The 22,832-nt window shown below is 42.1% G+C and overlaps 1 protein-coding gene across 1 annotated transcript in view; it reads right to left on the bottom strand.

Moving 5' to 3' along the window:
• Positions 1-22,832, bottom strand: part of TYRO3 (TYRO3 protein tyrosine kinase) — a 239,960-nt gene that overhangs the window by 72,575 nt on the left and 144,553 nt on the right. Inside the window, exons 8-9 of the mRNA XM_073586473.1 lie at positions 4,481-4,623; positions 2,513-2,657 (exon numbers count right to left, since the gene is read on the bottom strand). Of these exons, the coding sequence (XP_073442574.1) occupies positions 2,513-2,657; positions 4,481-4,623 (288 nt within the window). The remainder of the gene's footprint in view (positions 1-2,512; positions 2,658-4,480; positions 4,624-22,832) is intronic.

Raw genomic sequence — 22,832 nt, 5'->3', positions numbered from 1 at the left:
TTGTGAGATAACCCGGTAGCTAAACCCATACAAAAGTTGGACAACAATCCAATGTGCATGGAGGTCTTCATGACTCGGAGACAGGAGAGGACATATCTTTGGTGCACCCTGTTCAGCGACAGAGGAGCCCAAGAATTATGAGGGCCACTACCTCAGCAGGTGAAATTGTGCATTATGAGTAGCTATTGGACTGCAAAGGGCCCATATGTTCTTGCACAGGGGCCTCTTCTGTATGTGTCTTCCCCTGCTCGGAGACAAAGGTTAGGCAGTTTGGAGAAAGATAGACAAGCGGTTGGGCGGTAAAATAAAAGTTCCCCTTTTAAAACAGATGAGCACCCATTCATGTTTATGCAGAACTGGATCAAACCCAGTGGATTGGTTGACCACGATGACTTGGGATGTAACCTACATATATTCATCTGGGTTCCTAAAGCTTCTACTAAGTGTTCTGCCATGATGTAGAGTCGGTGAGAACTCGTGGCCACTTACCTCTCCTCCATCCCCACTCCCATTTTGGCTAATCACACAGTTGACATTCCCAATCGAAGAGATGCCCATCCTCTACTAATTGTGAATTCTCCAACAACAGCTGAAACCTCATTTAATTGCCTCTTGTTGTAATGCTCACATCGGAGCTACCTGTAACTCTAGTCACTACCCACAGACAGGCTGTGAGACAAAAGAGTCAGACGTTCCGGGGTCGATACTGAGAGAGTATTTAGATAACCAAGGGAAAAGACAAAGGCGTAAGTCAGGTCACAGTCCAGGGTCAATAACAAGAGAGAGCGCATCAAAAGCCGAAGGACAAGACAAATGGGTAGTCATAACACGGTCCAAAGGGTCAAGCAGCAGAAGATCAGAACTCAGAGCAACAGAATCAGACTAACACTCACCAAGAAGCACAAACTATGTCTGGCACTTCTCAGGGGCAGACAGCTCAGTTAACACTGAACACAGTCAGAAAGTCCTGCACGTTGCAGTCACAGATTGGACAGCAGAGCTGTCAATCAAGACATCAACAGCCCAGCAAGCCCATCACAGTATTGGACAACCAAGCTGTCAATCAAGACACAGACAGCTCAGCAAGACAGTTTCCATAGAACAGCATAGCAATCATTCACTGAGCGGAGGAATCGTGACACTCCCTTATTGTAGGAGGCCTTCAACATCGGCTATCTGGGCCAGCACACCAATTGTAAATTTCATTCCATATCAAATCAATATTTTTCATCCAACGGCGTGGCGCCCAAAATATGTAGAGCCCATAGGCTGGTGCTTCCTTCGCCTCAGGACAGCGGACTGCTGAATGAGCGAGCGTTCATCTGACAACTACTGCCTGTGTATGACCAGCTCTAGAAAATGACATATTACAAAGAGCCATCTTCTAGTTCTGTCTCTGATCTATAATCAGAATACATGGATGAATCTTAGGCCAGCGATCTATTACGGATGCTAAAGGAGTTGACATATATACACATTAGTCTAACTGCTGACATCAGAGGCTGTAGGCATTTTATTTCTGAAGTAATCCGAAGAGTATGAGTAAGAGACAAGATGATATATTGCGGGGGGAAACAAAGTGAATGCAAAAGAATTTGGGAAAAACTGGAGATTTGCACAAGAGCGTTTGGAGAGCAATACAAAAAAAAAAAAAAAAAAAAGACATCTTGGAAGGCTGCACCAAGATGAATGTGGCACAGTAATAAGTTGCCCACTCAAAATTTTACATAATCACTGCGAACATTCCACAAATAGAAGCTGCAGGTGCATAGAGGAGTTTAGCGTTGTGAGCAAACACAGATACCAAATAGCAGCTAAAATGGGCACAAAGGAAGGAATAAAGCCCAGCAGCCTGCCAACTAGTTATTTTTGGAAAATTCAGTTTATACAATCCTCCAAATTAAATGAGTGCTAGCTATTCAGAATGGACTTTAAAAGGAAAAAAACTGACAAATCGCAACTCATTAAGATTAAAAATAACGAAATAGCAGCTGACTGAGCCAGATGTACTAATTCAACTTGTGAGGACAACTATGGCAAATAAATGGGTTGTAGATGGATTACTGCAAACTGTAACAGTCTAAACTAAAAAGAGTAACTTTTTTTCTTTATTTTAAATTATTATATATAAAATATAGTTTTTTGCTAGATTATGAGCATGGACCATTGTAATTAATGATGTATAATATTTGATGTGCTTGGCTTCTGTTATTATGAATGTTTAAGTGCCAAGATTTTCTAACTGGGGGCTGACCAGGGATTCGATATTGGACCTTTGGAATAGATCACATACATCAGACCAGTGGGCATTTGACAACCTGGCACCTCCAAGGATCAGTTGTTTTCATACTTCATCCTGATTATTCCGCCCCACTTCATTGCGGAGTGTGATATCAAGTTGGGAGAAATATGTAGCCGTGTCCCCTCTATTAAAGAGCCTAAAAACAAGACTTTTTGGAGAGAACTTGAGGACTAAGATGGACAACCCATACTTACAGTTGGGATTACTTACCAGCTTCTTCTATGGAGGCCACAAGAACAAAGTCACTCCAAGGTCCACACCCAGCAGAATTTGCCATACAGACCCTCACAGTTAGGTCTTTGTGAGGATCCCAAAAAGTCAGGTTGACTTGATTTCCCTGAACAGCCATCTCTCCCTGTAAATGGAGGAAGAATCAATCAACCTCTGAGAAAAAGAACCCACTGAACCATGAAACGATAGACATAGGCTCAAACAAGGAGATTGCATCCAAGTAAAAAAATTTATGACATAGAAAGAGAAATTAGTCTGAGTATATTCACACATTGCAGACCTGTTGCAGGAATTATAATGACAATCTTTTCCATAAATGTAAGTGAGATTGTTCCTGCAGCGCATGCATGGATTGCTGGAAGCCTCATCGATGAATGGCAGAGTTGCAGAAATTTTTGCATCAAATTTGCAGCATGTGAATATTACTCCAATTAGGTCAAGAAAGTTAGATAAAAACCCAAATCAAGCACCTTGTAAAAACCAGCACTGTCGTACATCACAACACAAAGGAACAGACTGTGTGCTGGCGAATATTCATCACCAAATGTCTTCGTAATTCACTACCGAGGATGTGGAAATGGGCTAAAGCTTCTATTTGTGCAGTCTGTTACCGTGTACATTCTTCTTTTAATAAAAGGATGTAACATTTACCAGTATCTTTATTTTTATAATTCAGCACTTTAATGGCATTTGCCTGCTTCTCAAAAGTTGCCTAGTTTAAAAATATGCATATTATAAAAATCTGAGCTAATCTAGTGATTGCTTTGCTCAGGATCCTCATCTGGATGCCTGATTGTAAATTAGTTACAAGGAGTTTCTATCAAAATGGAGTGGCATCTTTCTGCCTATGCACAGTGCACACAGAAGGCTGCCCATCAGTGGTGTGGGCGGGGTAATACAGGGCTCAGCATTCTGAGCACTGCTAGATCTGCAGCACATAAAACAGGGATTTTATCAAAACTGCAGAAAATAGACCAGTAAGTGACATCATTATAATCAGAGTCGTCGCCCCTACAGAATGCCTCTCTCAGTTGGCGTATCAAAAATCTGGTAACAAATTCCCTTTAAGATGGCCCTACACATGAGATCGATGTTGAGAGAGATGGCAGTCTGTCAAATGAACGTCCATGAATTTAAGTGTCCGGTTTAAGGCCCCCATACAGGTTGAACTAGCATTGTCCGAACCCTCCAATATCGGCTGGATCAGACAGTCTTCTAATGTGTATGGGGACTTCAAAAAGATGATTTTCGGGGGAGAGGAGGATCCAACATGTCCGATTTCAGACGGACGGTCCATTTGTTCTTGGTGACAAGAGCCTCTGCAAGAGGAATCTGGCAGTGTGGCTCTCACAGAGAACACATAAGCAATCACTTGGCAGAGCAAGCATTCGTCTTGTATGGGAGACTTGGCAGAGATCGCTGCCCGCTGAACCCCTTAGCCGTATGCTTATGTATGGTCAATAGACAGAGTGGAGAAAGTTGCTGCCAAAGAATTCCAACAATCCAACCATGAACTACCCCTACAGAAGAGTTAGGAGGTCACCATACACGAGTTGGTTGGCCGGTTCCATCAAAACCGGGTTGGTTCAGCTGACTTCCACCTAATGTGTAGAGGGCCTTTACTTCCAAGATTGGGGGTCTCATGAGGAAAATCACCTGATCTGTTTATTAGTAAGTGAGACTTCTAACAAGCAGAAGTACAGACCACCTGGAGAAAAATAGGAGCCATACTGCCCGGCCTCTATACCAGATATTGGACCTGCGGAGACAGCCATGTGCTCTCTGTAGATTTTTGTGGTGGCCATCATTCAGTATAGACTAAATACCTTTTGCATCTTCAGAAGTAAGCAAATGCCATTAGCTACATATATTTTGAACATTTTAGTCTTCTAGATATTTTTTCTCTTTTAAATATATACAATATAAGGATATAGATATATTTCTGACCTGTGTTTTATTGTCCTGCTCCCACTGTACTCTGTATCCCTGCAGACTATAGTTTTGCAGATCTGGTGGAACATCTTCCCATTCTAACATTAAGCCCGAGTCTGTTCTGGTTAGATGAATGTTTTGTGGTGCAAGCAGGGGAACTGTAGGAAAATAATACATTTTATTCATTTAATGTATTAATGGCATCTACCAACTGAGAAAAAAAACATTTGAAGTCTCTAACAGCAATCAGTGTTCCAAGAATCTTAGTTATTATTCTCCTCATCTACAGTGGGTATGGAAAGTATTCAGACCCCTTTAAATTTTTCCCTCTTTGCTTCATTGCAGCCATTTGGTGAATTAAAAAAAGTTCATTTTTTTCTCATTAAACCCAACGGTTTTACAATTTTACAATCCTGACCACTGTCCCTTTATGAGGTAATAACTCTGGAACGCTTCCATGGATCCTGGTGATTCTGACATTGTTTTCTCGTGACATATTGTACTTCATGCTAGTGGTAAAATTTCATTCATATAACTTGCGTTTATTTGTGAAAAAAACAGAAATTTGGCGAAAATTTTGAAAATTTCACAATTTTCCAACTTTGAATTTTTATGCCCTTAAATCACAGAGATACGGCACACAAAAAACTTAAGTAACATTTCCCACATGTTTTACTTTACATCAGCACCATTTTGGAACCCAAATTTTTTATTTCTTAGGAAGTTATAAGGGTTAAAAGTTGACCAGCGATTTCTCATTTTTGCAACACCATTTTATTTTTAGGACCACATCACATTTGAAGCCACTTTGAGGGGTCTATATGATAGAAAATACCCACAAGTGACACCATTCTAAAACCTGCACTCCTTAAGGTGCTCAAAACCACATTCAAGAAGTTTATTAACCCTTCAGGTGCGTCACAGGAATTTTTTGAATATTTAAAAAAAAAATGAACATTTAACTTTTTTCACAAAAAAAATACTTCAGGTTCAATTTTTTTTTATATTACCAAGGGTAACAGGAGAAGGTGGACTGCAAAAGTTATTGTGCAGTTTGTCCTGAGTATGCTGACACCTGATATATGGGGGGGGGACCACTGTTTCGGCGCATGGCAGAACTCAGAAGGGAAGGAGCGCCGTTTGACTTTTTCAATGCAAAATGGGCTAGAATTCAGTTCGGACGCCATGTCACGTTTGGAGAGCCCCTGATGTACCTAAACAGTGGAAACCCCCCACAAGTGACCCCATTTTGGAAACTAGACCCCCAAGGAACTGTATAGATATGTGGTGAGAACTTTAAACTAACAAGGGCTTCACAGAAGTTTATAACGTACAGTGGTACAATTAAAAAAATCATATTTTTTCCACAAAAATGATCTTTTCACCCCCAATTTTTACTTTCCCAAGGGTAACAGGACCCTAAAAGTTATTGTGGAATTTGTCCTGAGTACGCTGATACCCCATATGTGGGTGTAAATGACTATTTGGGCCCATGGCAGAGCTCAGAAGGGAAGCAGCGCTATTTGACTTTTTTGGCTGGAATTGAGATTGGACACCATGTCGCGATTGGAAAACCCCTGATGTACCAAAACAGTGGAAACCCCCCACAAATGACACCATTTGGAAACTAGACCCCCCAGGGAACTTATCTAGATGTGTGGTGAGCACTTTGAACCCCCCAGTGCTTCACAGATTTTTATAATGCCCGGGCATGAAAATAAAAAAAATCGTATTTTTTCCACAAACATGATCATTTAGTCTCCAATTTTTTTATTTTCCCAAGTGTAACAGGAGAAATTGGACCCCAGAAGTTGTTGTCCAATTTGTCCTGAGTACGCCGATACCTCATATGTGGGAGAAAACTACTGTATGGGCACACGTCGGGGTTCGGAAGGGAAGTAGTGACGTTTTGGCGGTTTTTATGTTTGGCAGCTGTCACACGCTAAAAGACGCTTTTTATTGTAAAAATAGTTTTTGCATCACCACATATTGAGAGCTATAATTTTTCCATATTTTGACCCACCGAGTCACGTGAGGTCTTATTTTTTGCGGGACGAGTTGACGCTTTTATTGGTATCATGTTCAGGCACGTGACATCTTTTGATCGCTTTTTATTCCGATTTTTGGGACGCAGAATGAACAAAAGCCAGCGTTTCATGAATTTCTTTCTGGGGGTGCGTTTACACCGTTCCGCCTGCGGTAAAATTGATAAAGCCCTTTTATTCTTCGGGTCAGTACGGTTACAGCGATACCTCACTTAGGTCTTTTTTTATTTTTTGGTGCTTTTATGCAATGAAAACAATTTTATATAAAAAATAATTATTTTTGCATTGCTTTATTCTGCGAGCTATAACTTTTTTATTTTTTCACTGATGATGCTGTATGGTGGCTCGTTTTTTGCGGGACAAGATGACGTTTTCAGCGGTACCATGCCTATTTATATGTGTCTTTTTGATCGCGCGTTATTGCACTTTTTGTTCGGCGGTATGATAATAAATCATTATTTTTTGCTTCGTTTTTTTATTTTTATTTTTTAAGGGGTTAGTTAAAGGGGTTAACTAATGTACCAGTTTTATAGGGCGGGTCATTACGGACGCGGCGATACCAAATATGTGTACTTTTGGGTTTTTTTATTTCCAAAAAATGAATATTATTAGGGAATATTTTTTTTTTTAATTTATTTAGCGATCTTTTTAAAAAAATTATTTTTACACTTTTTTTTTTTTTTTTTAACTTTATTACATTGTCCCAGGTGGAACATCACTGTCCTGTGACAGATCGCTGATCTGTCACGTCACAGATCACTGTGACAGATCAGCGATCTGTCACAGGCACTGCACAAGGCTTCCTCCTTGCCTGCGCTTTGCAGGCATGAGGAAGCCAGCTCCCTGCAGGCCCCCGAAGGTCCGGGTGGCCATCTTGGATTCGGAGACCTGCAGGGATGGAGCCCCCCGCAGCAGCGCTGCACATTGCGCTGCTGTGGGGGGCTCAGGGAAGCACGGAGGGAGCCCCCTCCCTGCCGATGCTTCCCTTTAACCCCCGGTACACCGCGATCGTGTTTGGTCGCGGTGTGCAAGGGGTTAACGTGTCGGGGGCGGTCCGTGACCGCCCCTGACACATTGTGCCGGGTGTCAGCTGTGATAATCAGCTGACACCCGGCCGCGATCAGCGGCGCTCACCACATGGGCGCCGCTGATCGCTGTGACGTACTATCCCGTCCCTGGGAATTAAGTCCCAGGGCACATGGACGGGATAGTACGTCACATGACAGAAAGGGGTTAATGTACACTCTGCACCCCATCTTGACTTAAAAAAACAATGTAGAAATTTTTGCAAATTTATTAAAAAAGAAAAACTGAAATATCACATGGTCATAAGTATTCAGACCCTTTGCTCAGTATTAAGTAGAAGCAACCTTTTGAGCTAGTTCATCTATGAGTCTTCTTGGGAATGATGCAACAAGCTTTTCAGCATTTGGAGATCCTCTGCCATTCTTGCTTGCAGATCATCTCCATTTCTGTCAGGTTGGATGGTGGACAGCCATTTTCAGGTCTCTCCAGAGATGCTCAATTGGGCTTAGGTCAGGGCTCTGGTTGTGCCAGTCAAGAATGGTCACAGAGTTCTGAAGCCACTCTTTTGTTAATTTAGCTGTGTGCTTAGGGTCATTGTCTTGTTGGAAGGTGTACCTTCGGCCAAGTCTGAGGTCCAGAGCACTCTGGAAGAGGTTTTCATCCATGATATCTATATACTTGGCCACATTATTATTTATTTATATAGCACTATATAGCATTGATTCCATGGTGCTGTACATGAGAAGGGGGTTACATACAAATTACAGATATCACTTACAGTAAACAAACTAACAATGACAGACTGATAGAGGGGAGAGGACCCTGCCCTTTCGGGATGCATGCTACAGGATGGTGGCGAAGTAGACAGTAGGTTGGTTGGTTGCAGCAGTTCCGGTGTTGGTTGAGGTGATATCTCCGGTAGTGGTGAGAGAGAAGGAGGTAGCGGGGTCATTGCAGGCTGTAGGCTTTCTTGAAGAGGTGAATTTTCAAGTTCCGTCTGAAGGATCCAAATGTGGTTGAAACTTTTTCCCCATCTCCCTACTGCATCTGTGGAGCTCAGCCACAGTGATCTTGGGGTTATTCTTTACCTCTCTCACCAAGGCTCTTCTCCCACGATTGCTCAGTTTGAGTGGACGGCCAGGTCTAGGAAGACTTATGGTGGTCCCAAACTTCCTCATATCCCCTCACACTCCTCATAAATTGTCCAGACAACCCCTCATCTCCTCATACTGTGTCTCCACAACCCCACACTCTTCATACTGTGTCCACAAAACCCTCCACTCTTCATATTGCATCCGCACAAACCCCCCACTCCTCATACTGCGTCTGCACAACCCCCCACTCCTCATACTGTGTCCGCACAACCACTACCTCTTCATACTGTGTCCACACAAACCCCACCTCCTCATACTGTGTCCGCACAACCCCATCTCCTAATACTGTGTCCACACACCCCCCCACTCCTCATACTGTGTCCGCACAACCCCCCACCTCTTCATATTGTGTCCACACAACCCCCTCACTCCTCATACTGAATCCGCACAAAACCCCACACTCCTCAATCTGTGTCCGCACCAATAATATGCCCATTTACCCCTCATGTCTCCTTAGATCCATCCCCTTTGTACAATAAATCTTTGAATTTTTCAGCTCCAGGGGAAATCTTATCAGACTTACATTCACTGCGCCTCTGCGGCATTGTAGAGGGATGATTAAGTGACCTGGTCGCCCTGCTGACGTGGTCCTAACCCAGAAGTGCTGGTGTTTAGGATTTAAATTGTACTCACGTCTGATAGATGAGAGTACAATTAATTGCTTCTCCAAGTTGGTTGTCAGCTAAGCAAAAGTGGCCGACTCCCACTCCGGGGGTGGCAAAATGCAGCCGCTGGGGAGTCATGTCAGACCTCCACATCAAGCTGCCCGACTGTGCTCGGGGCAAATGCTGCACTCGCCCACCTAGATATGCCTCTAATGTGGAGAGCCTTAGGGGACAGCGCTGCATAATTTGGAGAATCTCAGGTGGCAACCCTGCATATCTGAAGAGCCTCAGGGGGCCGCGCTGCATTATTTGGAAAGCCTCAGGGGGCAACCCTGCATTATTTGGAGAGCTTCAGGGGCAGCGCTGCTTTATTTGGAAAGCTTCAGGGGGCAACCCTATATTTTTTGGAAAGCCTCAGGGGGCAGCGATGCATTATGTAGCTTGCCTCATACTACAGCCAGCAATAGACAGTGTGATACAGAGACTATAGGAGGCAAATTATGCAAAATTTGTAATGAAACCCAGTTGCAAAAATGATTTTTAGCCACAATTACATGCTTTTAAAGAAGAAAAGAAATGTTCCCCAAAAAATGAACAACCCCTTTAAAGGGCTTTCCTAGTACTATAATATTTATGACCTCTAAGGAAGATTAAACTCCCATCATCCCCACCAATCAACGGTTTCCAGTTCTGGCAACTTGAATAGGAACTGATGTGCAATACCCAGGAGCATCGGCTAATCAGTATGACTGAGTTGTTTACTACTCCAGCTGCTCCCAGAGATGGAAAAAGCTGATTGGTGGGGATGCTGTATGTTGGACCACTCCTAAAGACAGGTCATCAATATGATAGTAATGGAAAAAAAATGTAAAATCACAACTACACAGAAGGCACATTATTTAGCAGAAGGATACAAAATTCAGAAGTTTGACTTTAAAGTCATCAACCCTTATTTCCCAAAAATCGTGTGACGAGGGAGAATCAGGAGGCCCCTTTGTAGAACTTTGTAGAATAGATTCAACTACAGCCGTCATGTTTATCCGACTACAATATATGAGGCCATTACGTAGTCATTATACAATACAATCTCAGTAACATAAAACACCTTCCTAAGAATGCAGCCACATATAGCATTTTATGCCTTTTTTTACATTAAGAGGATATACTGTATTTCACTTCACTATTTTTTTATTTTTTTTTAAATTGTTTAAAAAAAAACAAAACTGCATGTAAATTTCAATGGTGAAAGCATCTGTAGGCAAGTTCCAAATGTAACATAACATCAGTAATAACTTAAGTTAAGCTCTACAAAATTATATATATTTATGATGGTTTGTAGACGGTCTGTCATCCCCAAAACACACATCAAATTATACCCATCATTTTCATTTTGTTTTTCATAATTCAATAGGACACATGAAAATATGAAACGTTTGCAATTTATCTCAGAGAAATAGGATTCTTAATCCTCTTAAACTGATCATTCATGCTCAATTCAAAAGGTAAAAATCTGTCTTCAGTGAGTACAGACTTTCCCATAACCAATAAAGGAGATGACAGTTGCTGCTCATGAAAATCTATGGAGAAGTGAGGAGACAGTAGGAGGGAGGAGCTAGAGGCAGACACATTCTGTAGCAAGTTCTCCAGAAACAACCGTTACACTTTAAGTTAAGCCCAGTCATATATGGGATTTATGTCCCTATAAAAAAATTCATATCTTCACAATAAAAATCTCTGTTGTGCGAAAATGCAGTTTTTTTGTAAGATACAATTAATGTACTCCGTGACTTCGGCATACCATTCAACTCCATGAATTTGAACACCTCCGCCTCCCTCTCAGGTGATTGACAGTGCATGCTTGCCCAGAGCGAGCACTGTCTCAGAAGGAAGCTGGTGCTGCACTCACTGTCTGAGGTCTTGGAGCCTGGCGCATGCACACATACCTCTCTCTCTGCTGTGTCCGCTCTTCTACATGGCCGCAGCAGAGAGGAGAGACAGCTGCATTCTCCAAAGTATGTTTCAGAAATCCTAAATATTATGAGTGTAGTAAACCGAACCAGCCCGGATTGGTAATATAAACAACCGGGCATTTTCCCGCTGGGCCACTGTCATGTGGGCCGCGGGCGGCAGCGCCCGATCATCTGGCCGCTGGCCGCTTGCCAGCTGATGCGGCCACTGGCACTCCATTCTTGCCCTAGCATGAGACCCCCGCAGCCACTCACAGCATCGCTTGCCTGCTCTCTTCTCTGAGCCTTTGTCCAGACCCCTGATCATGTGACCCCTGACTCCGGCCCTCCTGTGACCTCATCACAGGTCCTGTGCTCACAGCCCTGCCTCTTGGTGTCTGCAGGACTCGGCTGTGCTGGTTGTATGGTGCTGGATGAGGGATGTATGTGTGGGGTCAGGAGGGGTTTACAGGATAGATGTAGCAGAGCCGTGTGTGTACGGAGCGGAGCCGTGTGTGTACGAGGTGTACGGAGCGGAGCCGTGTGTGTACGAGGTGTACGGAGCGGAGCCGTGTGTGTACGAGGTGTACGGAGCGGAGCCGGGTGTGTACGAGGTGTACGGAGCGGAGCCGGGTGTGTACGAGGTGTACGGAGCGGAGCCGGGTGTGTACGAGGTGTACGGAGCAGAGCGTGTGTACGAGGTGTACGAGGTGTACGGAGCAGAGCCGGATGTGTACGAGGTGTACGGAGCGGAGCCGGATGTGTACGGAGCGGAGCCGCATGTGTGTACGAGGTGTACGGAGCGGAACCGCGTGTGTACAAGGTGTACGGAGCAGAGCCGTGTGTGTACGAGGTGTACATAGTGGAGATGTGTACGGAGAGAAGCCGTGTGTGTATGAGGTGTACGGAATGGAGCCGCGTGTACGAGGTGTGCGGAGCCGGATGTGTACGAGGTGTACGGAGCGGAGCCGTGCGTGTACGAGGTGTGCGGAGCCGTGCGTGTACGAGGTGTACGGAGCGGAGCCGCGCGTGTACGGACCGGAGCCGTGTGTGTACGGAGTGGAGCCATATGTGTACGGGATGAACGGAGTGGAGCCAAGTGTGTACGAAGCATACAAAGTGGGCTTTTCCCACGGACACAGGAGTACACGGTGGACCCCCGAGGAGCATTTTAAAACTCGCACATGACGTTCCACCTGAAGTGATGTGCTGTAAGCTGACCGGAAAGGAGATAATTTCATGAGGAGATTGTGACGGAACTAGGAATGCTTCAAATCCAACACCATGTCCTTCTCCGACAGCGCAGACAGCAGGATCGCTTTGGAATCGGGGATGCCGGCCATGTGAGCGGATCATGATATGTCCTGCCGGGCTGCTATAGTATCTTTATAGAATATTTCTTTATTTCTTTCTCTCTGTTTTTTCCTCATTCTCTGTTCTGTCTTTCCCTCATTTTCTCTCTCTCTCTGTTCTCTCTCTAATCTTTCTTTTCTCTCGCTCTCTGTTCTTTCTTTCCCCTTTCTTTCTTTTTCTTTCCTCTCTTTCTTTCTCTCTGTTCTTTCTTTACTTTCTCTCTCTCTGTTCTTTCTTTCTCTCTCGCTCTCCTTTCTTTCTCTCTCTGTTTTCTTTTTTCTCTCTCTCTGTTTTCTCTCTTCCTTAGTGCCAGTCAGTGTGCCCATAATGCCAGCCACTGTGCCCTCAGTACCATGCAGTGTGATCAGCAGTGCTAAATGGGTGTGGTTGGGCGTGGACATGGGTGTGACTAGTTGTGAAATGGGTGTGGCCGGGGCATGGCCTAAAATTTGCAGCGGCACGCAGTCTTTCTCCCTCTTTCCCTTCTTCAAACCTTGGGAGATGTGACAGGGGCGGCTATGACCAGGAGGTCTGGTTGCCAAATGGATAGCAGTTCTGCCAGGAATTCTGTCATCGTGCATACAAAAGGAGACAGAGCTTTGGGAGGAGTACTGTACCTAAAAGCAATAAATAGGACTGAGCTGAAATACTGGGCACAGCTCTGACTACATGTTATATAGTCGTGTTAATCTCCTCTCACTTCTTGTAACCTACAAGTGTACAAAGATATTATATAGTCACCATGTGACTAGTGGGCCTGTATAACTTCAAATGCCAGGACTGAATTTTAGTCCCAGTCCCAGCCCTACTATTGTCCACTTATCAACCCTTAATTTAGTGTAAACTGTGTAACTGGAAATTTTAAACTACTTGAAAACAACGTAAACTATATTTTATGTGCTACTCTCTGCCAAATTCTAATTAAAATAAAAGAATAGGGTAAAAATCCAAACTAAGGAGAAGACGCCCTGCAGAAGCTCCAAACAATCATCTGTTTGTGACATAATGCGAGCTGTGACAGTGGAGAATTGTGATGAACACAAGGGGAAATATTAGCATGAATTGAGTAATTGAACCATGAGATCCTGACACTAGGATGTTCTTTGTTAAGCAGCACAGACTTGTTAGGATTTTGGATGGACAGAGGAACTCTGAATGTCAAAGTAAGATATGTTTGTACATTCAATTCTACCCTGTAATTTATGCTACAAATAATATAATCTGGATAAAACACAAAGTGAGCACTAGAAAAAAAAAAGGTGGCATATCGATTCTGTCCGCCCATATGAATTCAATAAAAAAAAAAAAAAAAAAAGTGTTTCTACACATTGACATTTAGGTACTCCCAGCAACAGATCATGCAATCAGGATATAATTTGTATTGTATCTACAGGTCACAGCATCAGGTCTTGCTGTAGGTGTTCTCTCTTTGATTTTTAATTAAATCATGACGTTTGGGATTGATTTGATCAGTGGCACTGAGAACTTGTACAAGAAGAGTCTTGCTAGATGAGGTGGATTCTCTAAGTCCAAAGTCCTGGTGGGCACACGGGCATCAGTGCAACAGACGGGCAAGGCAAGCAGGACACAGAGTTAAATGGGGGTCTGGTAGCTGCAGGCTGCCAGGAGATGTCTTTAAGGCTACTTTCACACTTGCGTTTTTTTGCGCACACAAACGCATGAAAAAAACGCATCATGTGTTTGTGTGCGTTTTTTTGCGGGTTTTGGTGCGTTTTTTAAAAAAAGCATGCTTTTTTTGCGCATACGTTCGCACGTATGCGCACCCATAGACTATAATGGGTGTTTTGCTGTAAAAAAACGCATTGCGTGCGCATGTGTCTTTTTGGGGCAAGTCGGACACACAAAAAATGCAACAGGATGCATTTTGTGCGCCCGAGCGCACACTACAAAAAAACGCATGCGCATACAAACGTGTACAAACGCATGTGTATGTGCACCTATGTTAAAGTATAGGGAAAAAAACGCATGTTTTTTGCGCTAAAAAACGCGCAAAAAAACGCAAGTGTGAAACCAGCCTAAGACTGAAGACAGGTTGCAGAGTTACTGGAAGCCACAGGCAGACTGTAGACGTCCTGGAGGTTAGAGTCAGGTAGTAGAGGTTTTGGAAGCTGCAGACAAACAGAAGACATCCTGAAAGCCACAGGCAAATACATAGCACAGGTCCGAAAAGACCAGGAACAGGTAGCAGACAGAACTCCAGAGTAACAAGAAAGTCTGAATACCATAGAAGCTGGAGAAAGATAGGAGACGTCCAGAAGACTGCAGTACTGCTATCTGGGACTGGGAACCACAAGCGTACTGGTGACAGCAGACAGTTAGCAGTGGTACTGAAAGCCGCAGACAGGTAACTCAGATTGGAAGCCACAGGCAGCCAGGGAACATCCTGGAGACTGTTGACAGGAACTGTGCACAGACAAACTAAAAAAGTATACTAGAAAGTCTTAAAAGGAATCTGTCAGGTAATTTTTATGCAGTTTCCGAATAGTATCCTGAAATAGGGCTTGACAGCCCTTTCAGGATATGCAAGTTATTTCACTACATGCTCCATTGCTTACGTATGCCCCAGATAAAAAAAAATGAAGAGACCACTTTCAAATGTTTAGTTTGTCTGATTTTTCTCTTTATAGGTATATATTTGAGTAAAATGTAAATTGTTCGTGTCTGCTGACAACAGGTCTCCGAAATTTCCAAGCAATACATTTTGTATTTTTTTTTTTCTAACAAAGAAAAATGGTCAAAAAAAAAAAAAAATAAAAAAAAAAAAAAAATCCAGTGCTTTAAGACCCCAAATAATGCTAATAAAACAAGTTCCTAATCATTTAGAAACAACAATACTAATGTTTTAACTCAGGAAGAGTTCTGAAATCAATATTTTGTGGAATAACCAAGATTTTTAAAAACAGCTTTCATGCCTCTTGGCATGCTTTCCACCAGCCTTTCACACTGCTTCTGACACAAAAATGTAAGCAGTTCTTCTTTGTTTGATGGATTGTGACTATCCATCATCCTCTTGATTATCCAGGTGTTAGAATGGCCAAGTCAAAGTTCAGACCTGAATCCAATCGAGAATCTGTGGAAAGAGCTGAAAACTGCTGTTCACAAACGATCTCCATCAAACCTCACTGAGCTTGAGCTGTTTGCCAAGGAAGAATGGGCAAGAATTTCAGTCTCTCGATGTACAAAACTGATAGAGACCTACCACAAGCGACTTGCAGCTGTAATCACAGCAAAAGGTTGCGTAACAAAGTATTAAGTTAAAGGGGCCGAATAATATTGCATGCCCCACTTTTCAGTTTTTGAATTTCCACAAAAATTTAAAATAAGCAATAAATTCCATTCAACTTCACAATTGTGTCCCACTTGTTGTTGATTCTTCACCAAAAATTTACATTTGGTATCTTTATGTTTGAAGCATGATATGTGGGAAAAGGTTGAAAAGTTCCAGGGGGCCGAATACTTTCGCAAGGAAGTGTGTGTGTGTGTGTGTGTGTGTGTGTGTGTGTGTGTGTATATATATATATATATATTACACACAGTGGGGCAAAAAAGTATTTAGTCTACAAATGACCTAAGACTAACATCCCCCGTAATCCGAACCTCGCACCTCCGCCTCCAAGACTTCTCTCGTGCTGCTCCAGCTCTCTGGAATGCACTTCCCCAGGCGATCAGACTGATACCTAGCCCTGACCTATTCAAGCGCGCTTTGAAAACCCATCTCTTCAAACAAGCCTACCACATCAACTACCCAGCAAGCTAACTTTGCCCTGTTCCCTCCTTCCAAATATTATTCTGAATCTGCACCCTACTATTCATCTGTCTCCACACCCTTCATGCACATGATAACTGCACTTGATACTTGTCTATTGCACTTAAACACACGGGCTGATGACCGGATCATGCAGCTTTATATGAAAATCCCTATTATAATTGCCAGACCTGAATTAACAAGCATTTTTCACCTACTGTGTCCCCCCATTTCCTTGTGGCTAGGCCACTCCAGGACCTTGAAATGCTTCTTACGAAGCCACTCCTTCGTTGCCCTGGCGGTGTGCTTTGGATCATTGTCATGTTGAAAGACCCAGCCACGTTTCATCTTCAATGCCCTTGCTGATGGAAGGAGGTTTGCACTCAAAATCTCACGATACATGGCCCCATTCATTCTTTCATGTACCCGGATCAGTCGTCCTGGCCCCTTTGCAGAGAAACAGCCCCAAAGCATGATGTTTCCACCACCATGCTTTACAGTAGGTATGGTGTTTGATGGATGCAACTCAGTATTCTTTTTCCTCCAAACACGACAAGTTGTGTTTCTACCAAACAGTTCCAGTTTGGTTTCATCAGACCATAGGACATTCTCCCAAAACTCCTCTGGATCATCCAAATGCTCTCTAGCAAACTTCAGACGGGCCCGGACATGTACAGGCTTAAGCAGTGGGACACGTCTGGCACTGCAGGATCTGAGTCCATGGTGGCGTAGTGTGTTACTTATGGTAGGCCTTGTTACATTGGTCCCAGCTCTCTGCAGTTCATTCACTAGGTCCCCCCGCGTGGTTCTGGGATTTTTGCTCACCGTTCTTGTGATCATTCTGACCCCACGGGGTGGGATTTTGCGTGGAGCACCAGATCGAGGGAGATTATCAGTGGTCTTGTATGTCTTCCATTTTCTAATTATTGCTCCCACAGTTGATTTCTTCACTCCAAGCTGGTTGGCTATTGCAGATTCAGTCTTCCCAGCCTGGTGCAGGGCTACAATTTTGTTTCTGGTGTCCTTTGACAGCTCTTTGGTCTTCACCATAGTGGAGTTTGGAGTCAGACTGTTTGAGGGTGTGCACAGGTGTCTTTTTATACTGATAACAAGTTTAAACAGGTGCCATTACTACAGGTAATGAGTGGAGGAAAGAGGAGACTCTTAAAGAAGAAGTTACAGGTCTGTGAGAGCCAGAAATCTTGATTGCTTGTTTCTGACCAAATACTTATTTTCCACCATAATATGCAAATAAAATGAAAAAAAAACAGACAATGTGATTTTCTGGATTTTTTTTTCTCAGTTTGTCTCCCATAGTTGAGGTCTACCTATGATGTAAATTACAGACGCCTCTCATCTTTTTAAGTGGTGGAACTTGCACTATTGCTGACTGACTAAATACTTTTTTGCCCCACTGTATATATATATATATATATATATATATATATATATATATATATTATATAGACATACACATACACACACACACACATATATAGACACACACATATACAGGGTGGGCCATTAATATGGATACACCTAAATAAAATGGGAATGGTTGGTGACCCAGATCGGCGCGCTGAATTTGCAGAATGGGCAAGACAAAAATTGGAGCAGGACCCTCAGTTTACACAGAACATTATGTTCAGTGATAAGGCAAACTTTTTTGGGTGGGCCATTTATATGGCTACACCTAAATAATATGGGAGTGGTGACAGTTTTCTTGCGTAGGGTGTCTTGCATTGAAATCTGCTGCAATGACCCGAGTACTGCGTTCACCAGACATCAACACAATTTCTATCTGCTCCTCACGTGATAACCTCTGTGACATGTCAATGGCTGTAAACAAAGAGAAACTTGTAAATAACTCATGAAAGAATAAAGTTATGTTAAAAACAAGCACACCATTGTTTTTCTTGTGAAATTCTCAATAAGTTTGTGTCACATGACCCTCTTGAAAAAAATAAAGTTGTGTCCAAAATGGCCGACTTCAAAATGGCCCCATGGTCACCACCCATCTTGAAAAGTTTTCCCCCTCCCATATACTAATGTGCCACAAACAAGAAGTCGATATCACCAACCATTCTCATTTTATTTAGGTGTATCCATATAAATGGCCCACCCTGTATATATTATATATATATATATATATATATATATATACACACACACACACACACATATACACACACACAAACACTCACAGATATGACACGGGTTCGCCCCATCCACTTCTTCACATCTCTGCACAATGACCTCTGCACAGATCACAGAGTAAGGAAGTCTGAATACTTCCAGACTGTTCCTGGCTTTGGACCATGTAGCTGCTGTAAAGCAGAGGTCTCTAAGTATTGTTAAGAAAAAGTCAGGCAAAATTGACATCCCCATACATGTATATAAAAAAAATGGAATAAAAAAAAATAAATCTACGATTTAGGAAATCAAAAATCAAAAAATGGTCTGTATGAGTATCTTGTTTTGATTATTTACTTAAAAATATATAGATGATACCTTCCCTTTAACAGTAGATAACCCAAAGTTAGTTAGTCATGGTTGTAAGATTATACAGAAAAAAAATACTGCACTGCTGGCTATTTTAAAGGGCATAAATTAGACAGATACTCTGTTCAAAGGGTCTTCCAAAAATAGACTAATTGAGTGCCTATGATTGACTAGATTCTAGAGGGAGACCTGGCAGAAGGTATCCTATTTTCCTGAAGCACCATCACAGGGAAAATTAAATATTACATATGAAGACATAGGCTTTCTGTTGACAGTCTAGATCCTCCAGAGAAAGAAAGAGAGGGAAGGATGCGCCTCTACATCTTACTGGTGGGTTTTGTAAACTGGAAAGCTCCTTTTAGTAGGCCACAGTCAGGATTTGCTAGCTGTCGGAGCAGGAGGTCATGTGACAGCAAGTATGTGATTTGCACGCTTCCGGCAGCATTCCAACTAGACGTTTCCAGCCTCACTCAAACTTGTATTTCGCGAGACCGAGGCATGTGACTAGCACTTGATTTGCTGTCATGCTTCTGCCTCTGGAGAATCCTGACAGCGTGCACACTGCGCGCTGTGAGGATTTACAAGTCTGCGGTTACATAGAGTGACTACAGACTTGTGCCCCCTTTGGTCATTAAGTGACTTTTTTCCAATAAGTTATGGACAAACCTCTTAAGTGATTGCACCCTTCTCCACAATGTCGGGGACAGCAGAGAACATGAATGATCGTGGATGTGCCCGACTCAATAACTTCATTGCCAGTTAATTTTTTGAATGGGGTAGACTCTTCCCATTTTTGCCCTAAACTCACAGACTACATTCACAGGGGGTCTCTAATGAAGCTCCACACAATTGGGCACGTTTGTTAAGACATTTCTGAAACGTTAGATTACATGCACAGTGAGGCTGCACTTCGGAGCATCTTTTTTCTTCCTATCCTCGTTGGCGGACATGTAATTGGTAGGTGATTTATGGAATCTAGGAGCCTTACCGCTAATAGAGAGAAATCCCTTCTAATAACCAGAACATTTCAGATTCTACCAAAAGACCATCCAAAGATTTATTACCGGTCCAATATTATAGTGTTAATTAAAATACAGAAGTTTCTTAAGGAATTTCTTCTAGGAAACCTCCTTCCAGGAAAATGCTTAGCAAGCCTGAAGCAGTAAGCCAGTGAATTACCTATATAAATAATTGCAGGACTCAGCAAATAAAAGATTTATGCGTTGTTAGGACGTAGGACAAATCAATGCCGGTGGAGCTTCAGCTTCCCAGAAATGACTGATTATTTAAAACCTATTATAGTTTCTCTGAACCTTTTATGGAGGCTTTTATAGAATGATTTATCAGGCAGGAGTATAAAAAGAGCAGGATACAGTACATGATGAGACATTCTGTGCAGAAAGGCATCTCCATGGGTGGTGGTGGTATCATCAATCATCATCCATCAATCATTATCCTCATCATCCCTCATCCTCACTCATCCTCATCCCTCAGCCTAATCCTCTCTCATCATCATCCAATGGGCCCAGTGATGGATTGAAGATATATAGGGGCTGGATCACACAACAATTTTTTTCCTATTTAACCATTAAGACTTTGCTGATTTAGGAGAGCAGCCGGTCCACCAAGTGCTGCTGCCCTTTTTTGTTCTTTTTTTTGTAGCATACATTTAAAGATGGCGACTGCCTCTATATTTGGCTTATCACTCTTTCCGTCTATCGAAGGCCATTATTATTTAGAGCTGGATCATATCTGCCCTTTAAATCTGTAAACCTTGACCCAGAAAAAAAAAAGTTTAAAATTTAATTGTGTAGGTTTCCAACTACTGGGTGCTCCTTGTCATGGCTGGTGGGAACACACAAATTTACCAATTTGGGCTCTTAGTACCTGAATCCTGTATGTATAGTCTATATTGCAATAATGCAGTTCAAAAATCAATGTATTCAATATCCTCATAAACCTTAACATGCTCATTGTGCTGCTGCACTTGTTATTGGATGTACAACATAGAGGAGAGGAACAAGTGCAAGCAGAAAATCCATTAGAAACTTCCTTGCAAAGACACAAGATCACGATGCTAGCTGCTCAACCCGTTCCATATAGCTATAAAAGAAAAAGTGATGCCAACTTCAGGGCATGTACCCCTCCTACATTTACGATCATTGTACTTCTTGTACAGTGGGAGAGTTGTACAAAAGTTTCTACCACCCATGAGGAAGCAGGATAAGGATGTACATTAGTATCCAAAGTATATATTAGCATATACGGTACATTCTAGTGAACTTGCATTCAAAGTTGATCTTAAAATATGCTGAAACAATTACCAAGTCTTTCAGATATTGTCCATATGGTGCTTTTATTCTATAAAGAATTACCGGTAGCTTAATATGTGTCCTCAGGCATTAACAAAATCACAACAACAAAGAACAGAAAAAATGCAAGACAAACAAAGGTATGTATAGACATAATAAAACTAAGTTTTACTCATATTAAAGATTAAATTAAATATTCAATAAAAAACATGGGAATATCAGACATACAAACAAGTGGATGAAAATGATGTACATATAGAATATGCAAAGGATGATAAATGCAAACAATATCAAAAGTCAAACGGCTAAGTGGCCGTTCTCAGTAAACAACCACAGATGGAGACGTAGGTAAAGATATAAAATAAAAAACAATATAAAGAGAAGGACACATAAGAGGCCAAAAAAGGAAGAGTAAAATATAAAGACAGAAGACAAGGAGCCATAATGAAGAGGTATATGTGCATACACCCACCCAACGCGCGTTTCGTTAATGTTTCATCTAGGGTACTCTTAGTAGCATAGAAAATTATGCCATTTGATATTATAAATTTCCGCTTCAGTAGAAGATCTAAACTCAAAGGCTCAAGTCAAGAATAAGATGTACTCTAAATGTTAAGAACTGTAATCTTTCTTTTACCAAATAGAATAATTGTATAAGGTTTTTTGTTAAATAATTTTTCTATGGCATGCACATGGAAGTAATCTTCTAGAAGTTAAATAAACAAGTTGTTCGACACAAATTAGTTTGCAGAACAATATTGCAGGATATATGAAGCTACACAAGTTTTTCTTGCTTTTATCAGTGTATCAGTCTGACAAATAAATTGTTTACTTTACTGGGAAATTTATTATAAGAGGAAATATGTAACCAAGCTGAGACTTTACGTTACAACGACAGCAGTTTAGTGAAGAGTCACCTACTTCTAGATAAGTATATATGGTGCCTTGAAAAAGTATTTATATCCAGTAAACATTTCCCCATTTTTCCACAATACACTCGCACAGTTTAATGTATATTATTGGGATTTTATGTGATTTATCAACACAAAGTAGCAAGTATTAGTGAAGTGTTAAGAAATGATAAATGGTTTTCGAAATATTTTAATAATGTACATCTGAAAATTGTGAGGTGCATTTGTATTCAGCCCCCTGAGTCAATACTTTGTAGGACCACCTTTTGTTGCAATTACTGCTACAAGTCTTTTGGGGTCTGTCTCTGACAGGATTAGACATCTAGAGGCTGAAATTTGTGCCCATTCTTCTTTGCACACTCGCTCTCGTTCAGTGAGATTGGTGGGAGGCATCTGAACAGCAACTTTCAGGTCTTGTGATAGATTCTCAATGGGATTTAGGTTTTAGGTTAGGACAGGGACTGGGCTATTCACACACATGAATATGCTTTGATCTAAACCATCCTCATTATAGCTCTGGCAGGATGTTTAGAATCGTTGTCCTGCTAGGTGAACCTGTGCCTCAATCTCAAGTCTTCCTCCAGGATTGTCCTGTATTTAGCTCCATCCATTTTCCCATCAACTGACCAGCCTCCCCGCAACATGGATGCTGCCACCACCATGTTTGATGGTGGGGATGGTGTTTTCAGGGTAATGTGCAGTGTTAGTTTTCTGCCACACGTAACGATTTGCGTTTAGCCCAAAAAG

The sequence above is a fragment of the Dendrobates tinctorius genome, unplaced genomic scaffold (genome assembly GCF_039654945.1).
Source record: "Dendrobates tinctorius isolate UK_male_01 unplaced genomic scaffold, ASM3965494v1 ptg000010l, whole genome shotgun sequence".
Classification (NCBI taxonomy): domain Eukaryota; kingdom Metazoa; phylum Chordata; class Amphibia; order Anura; family Dendrobatidae; genus Dendrobates; species Dendrobates tinctorius.
This window is presented reverse-complemented; position numbering and strand designations above follow the sequence as displayed.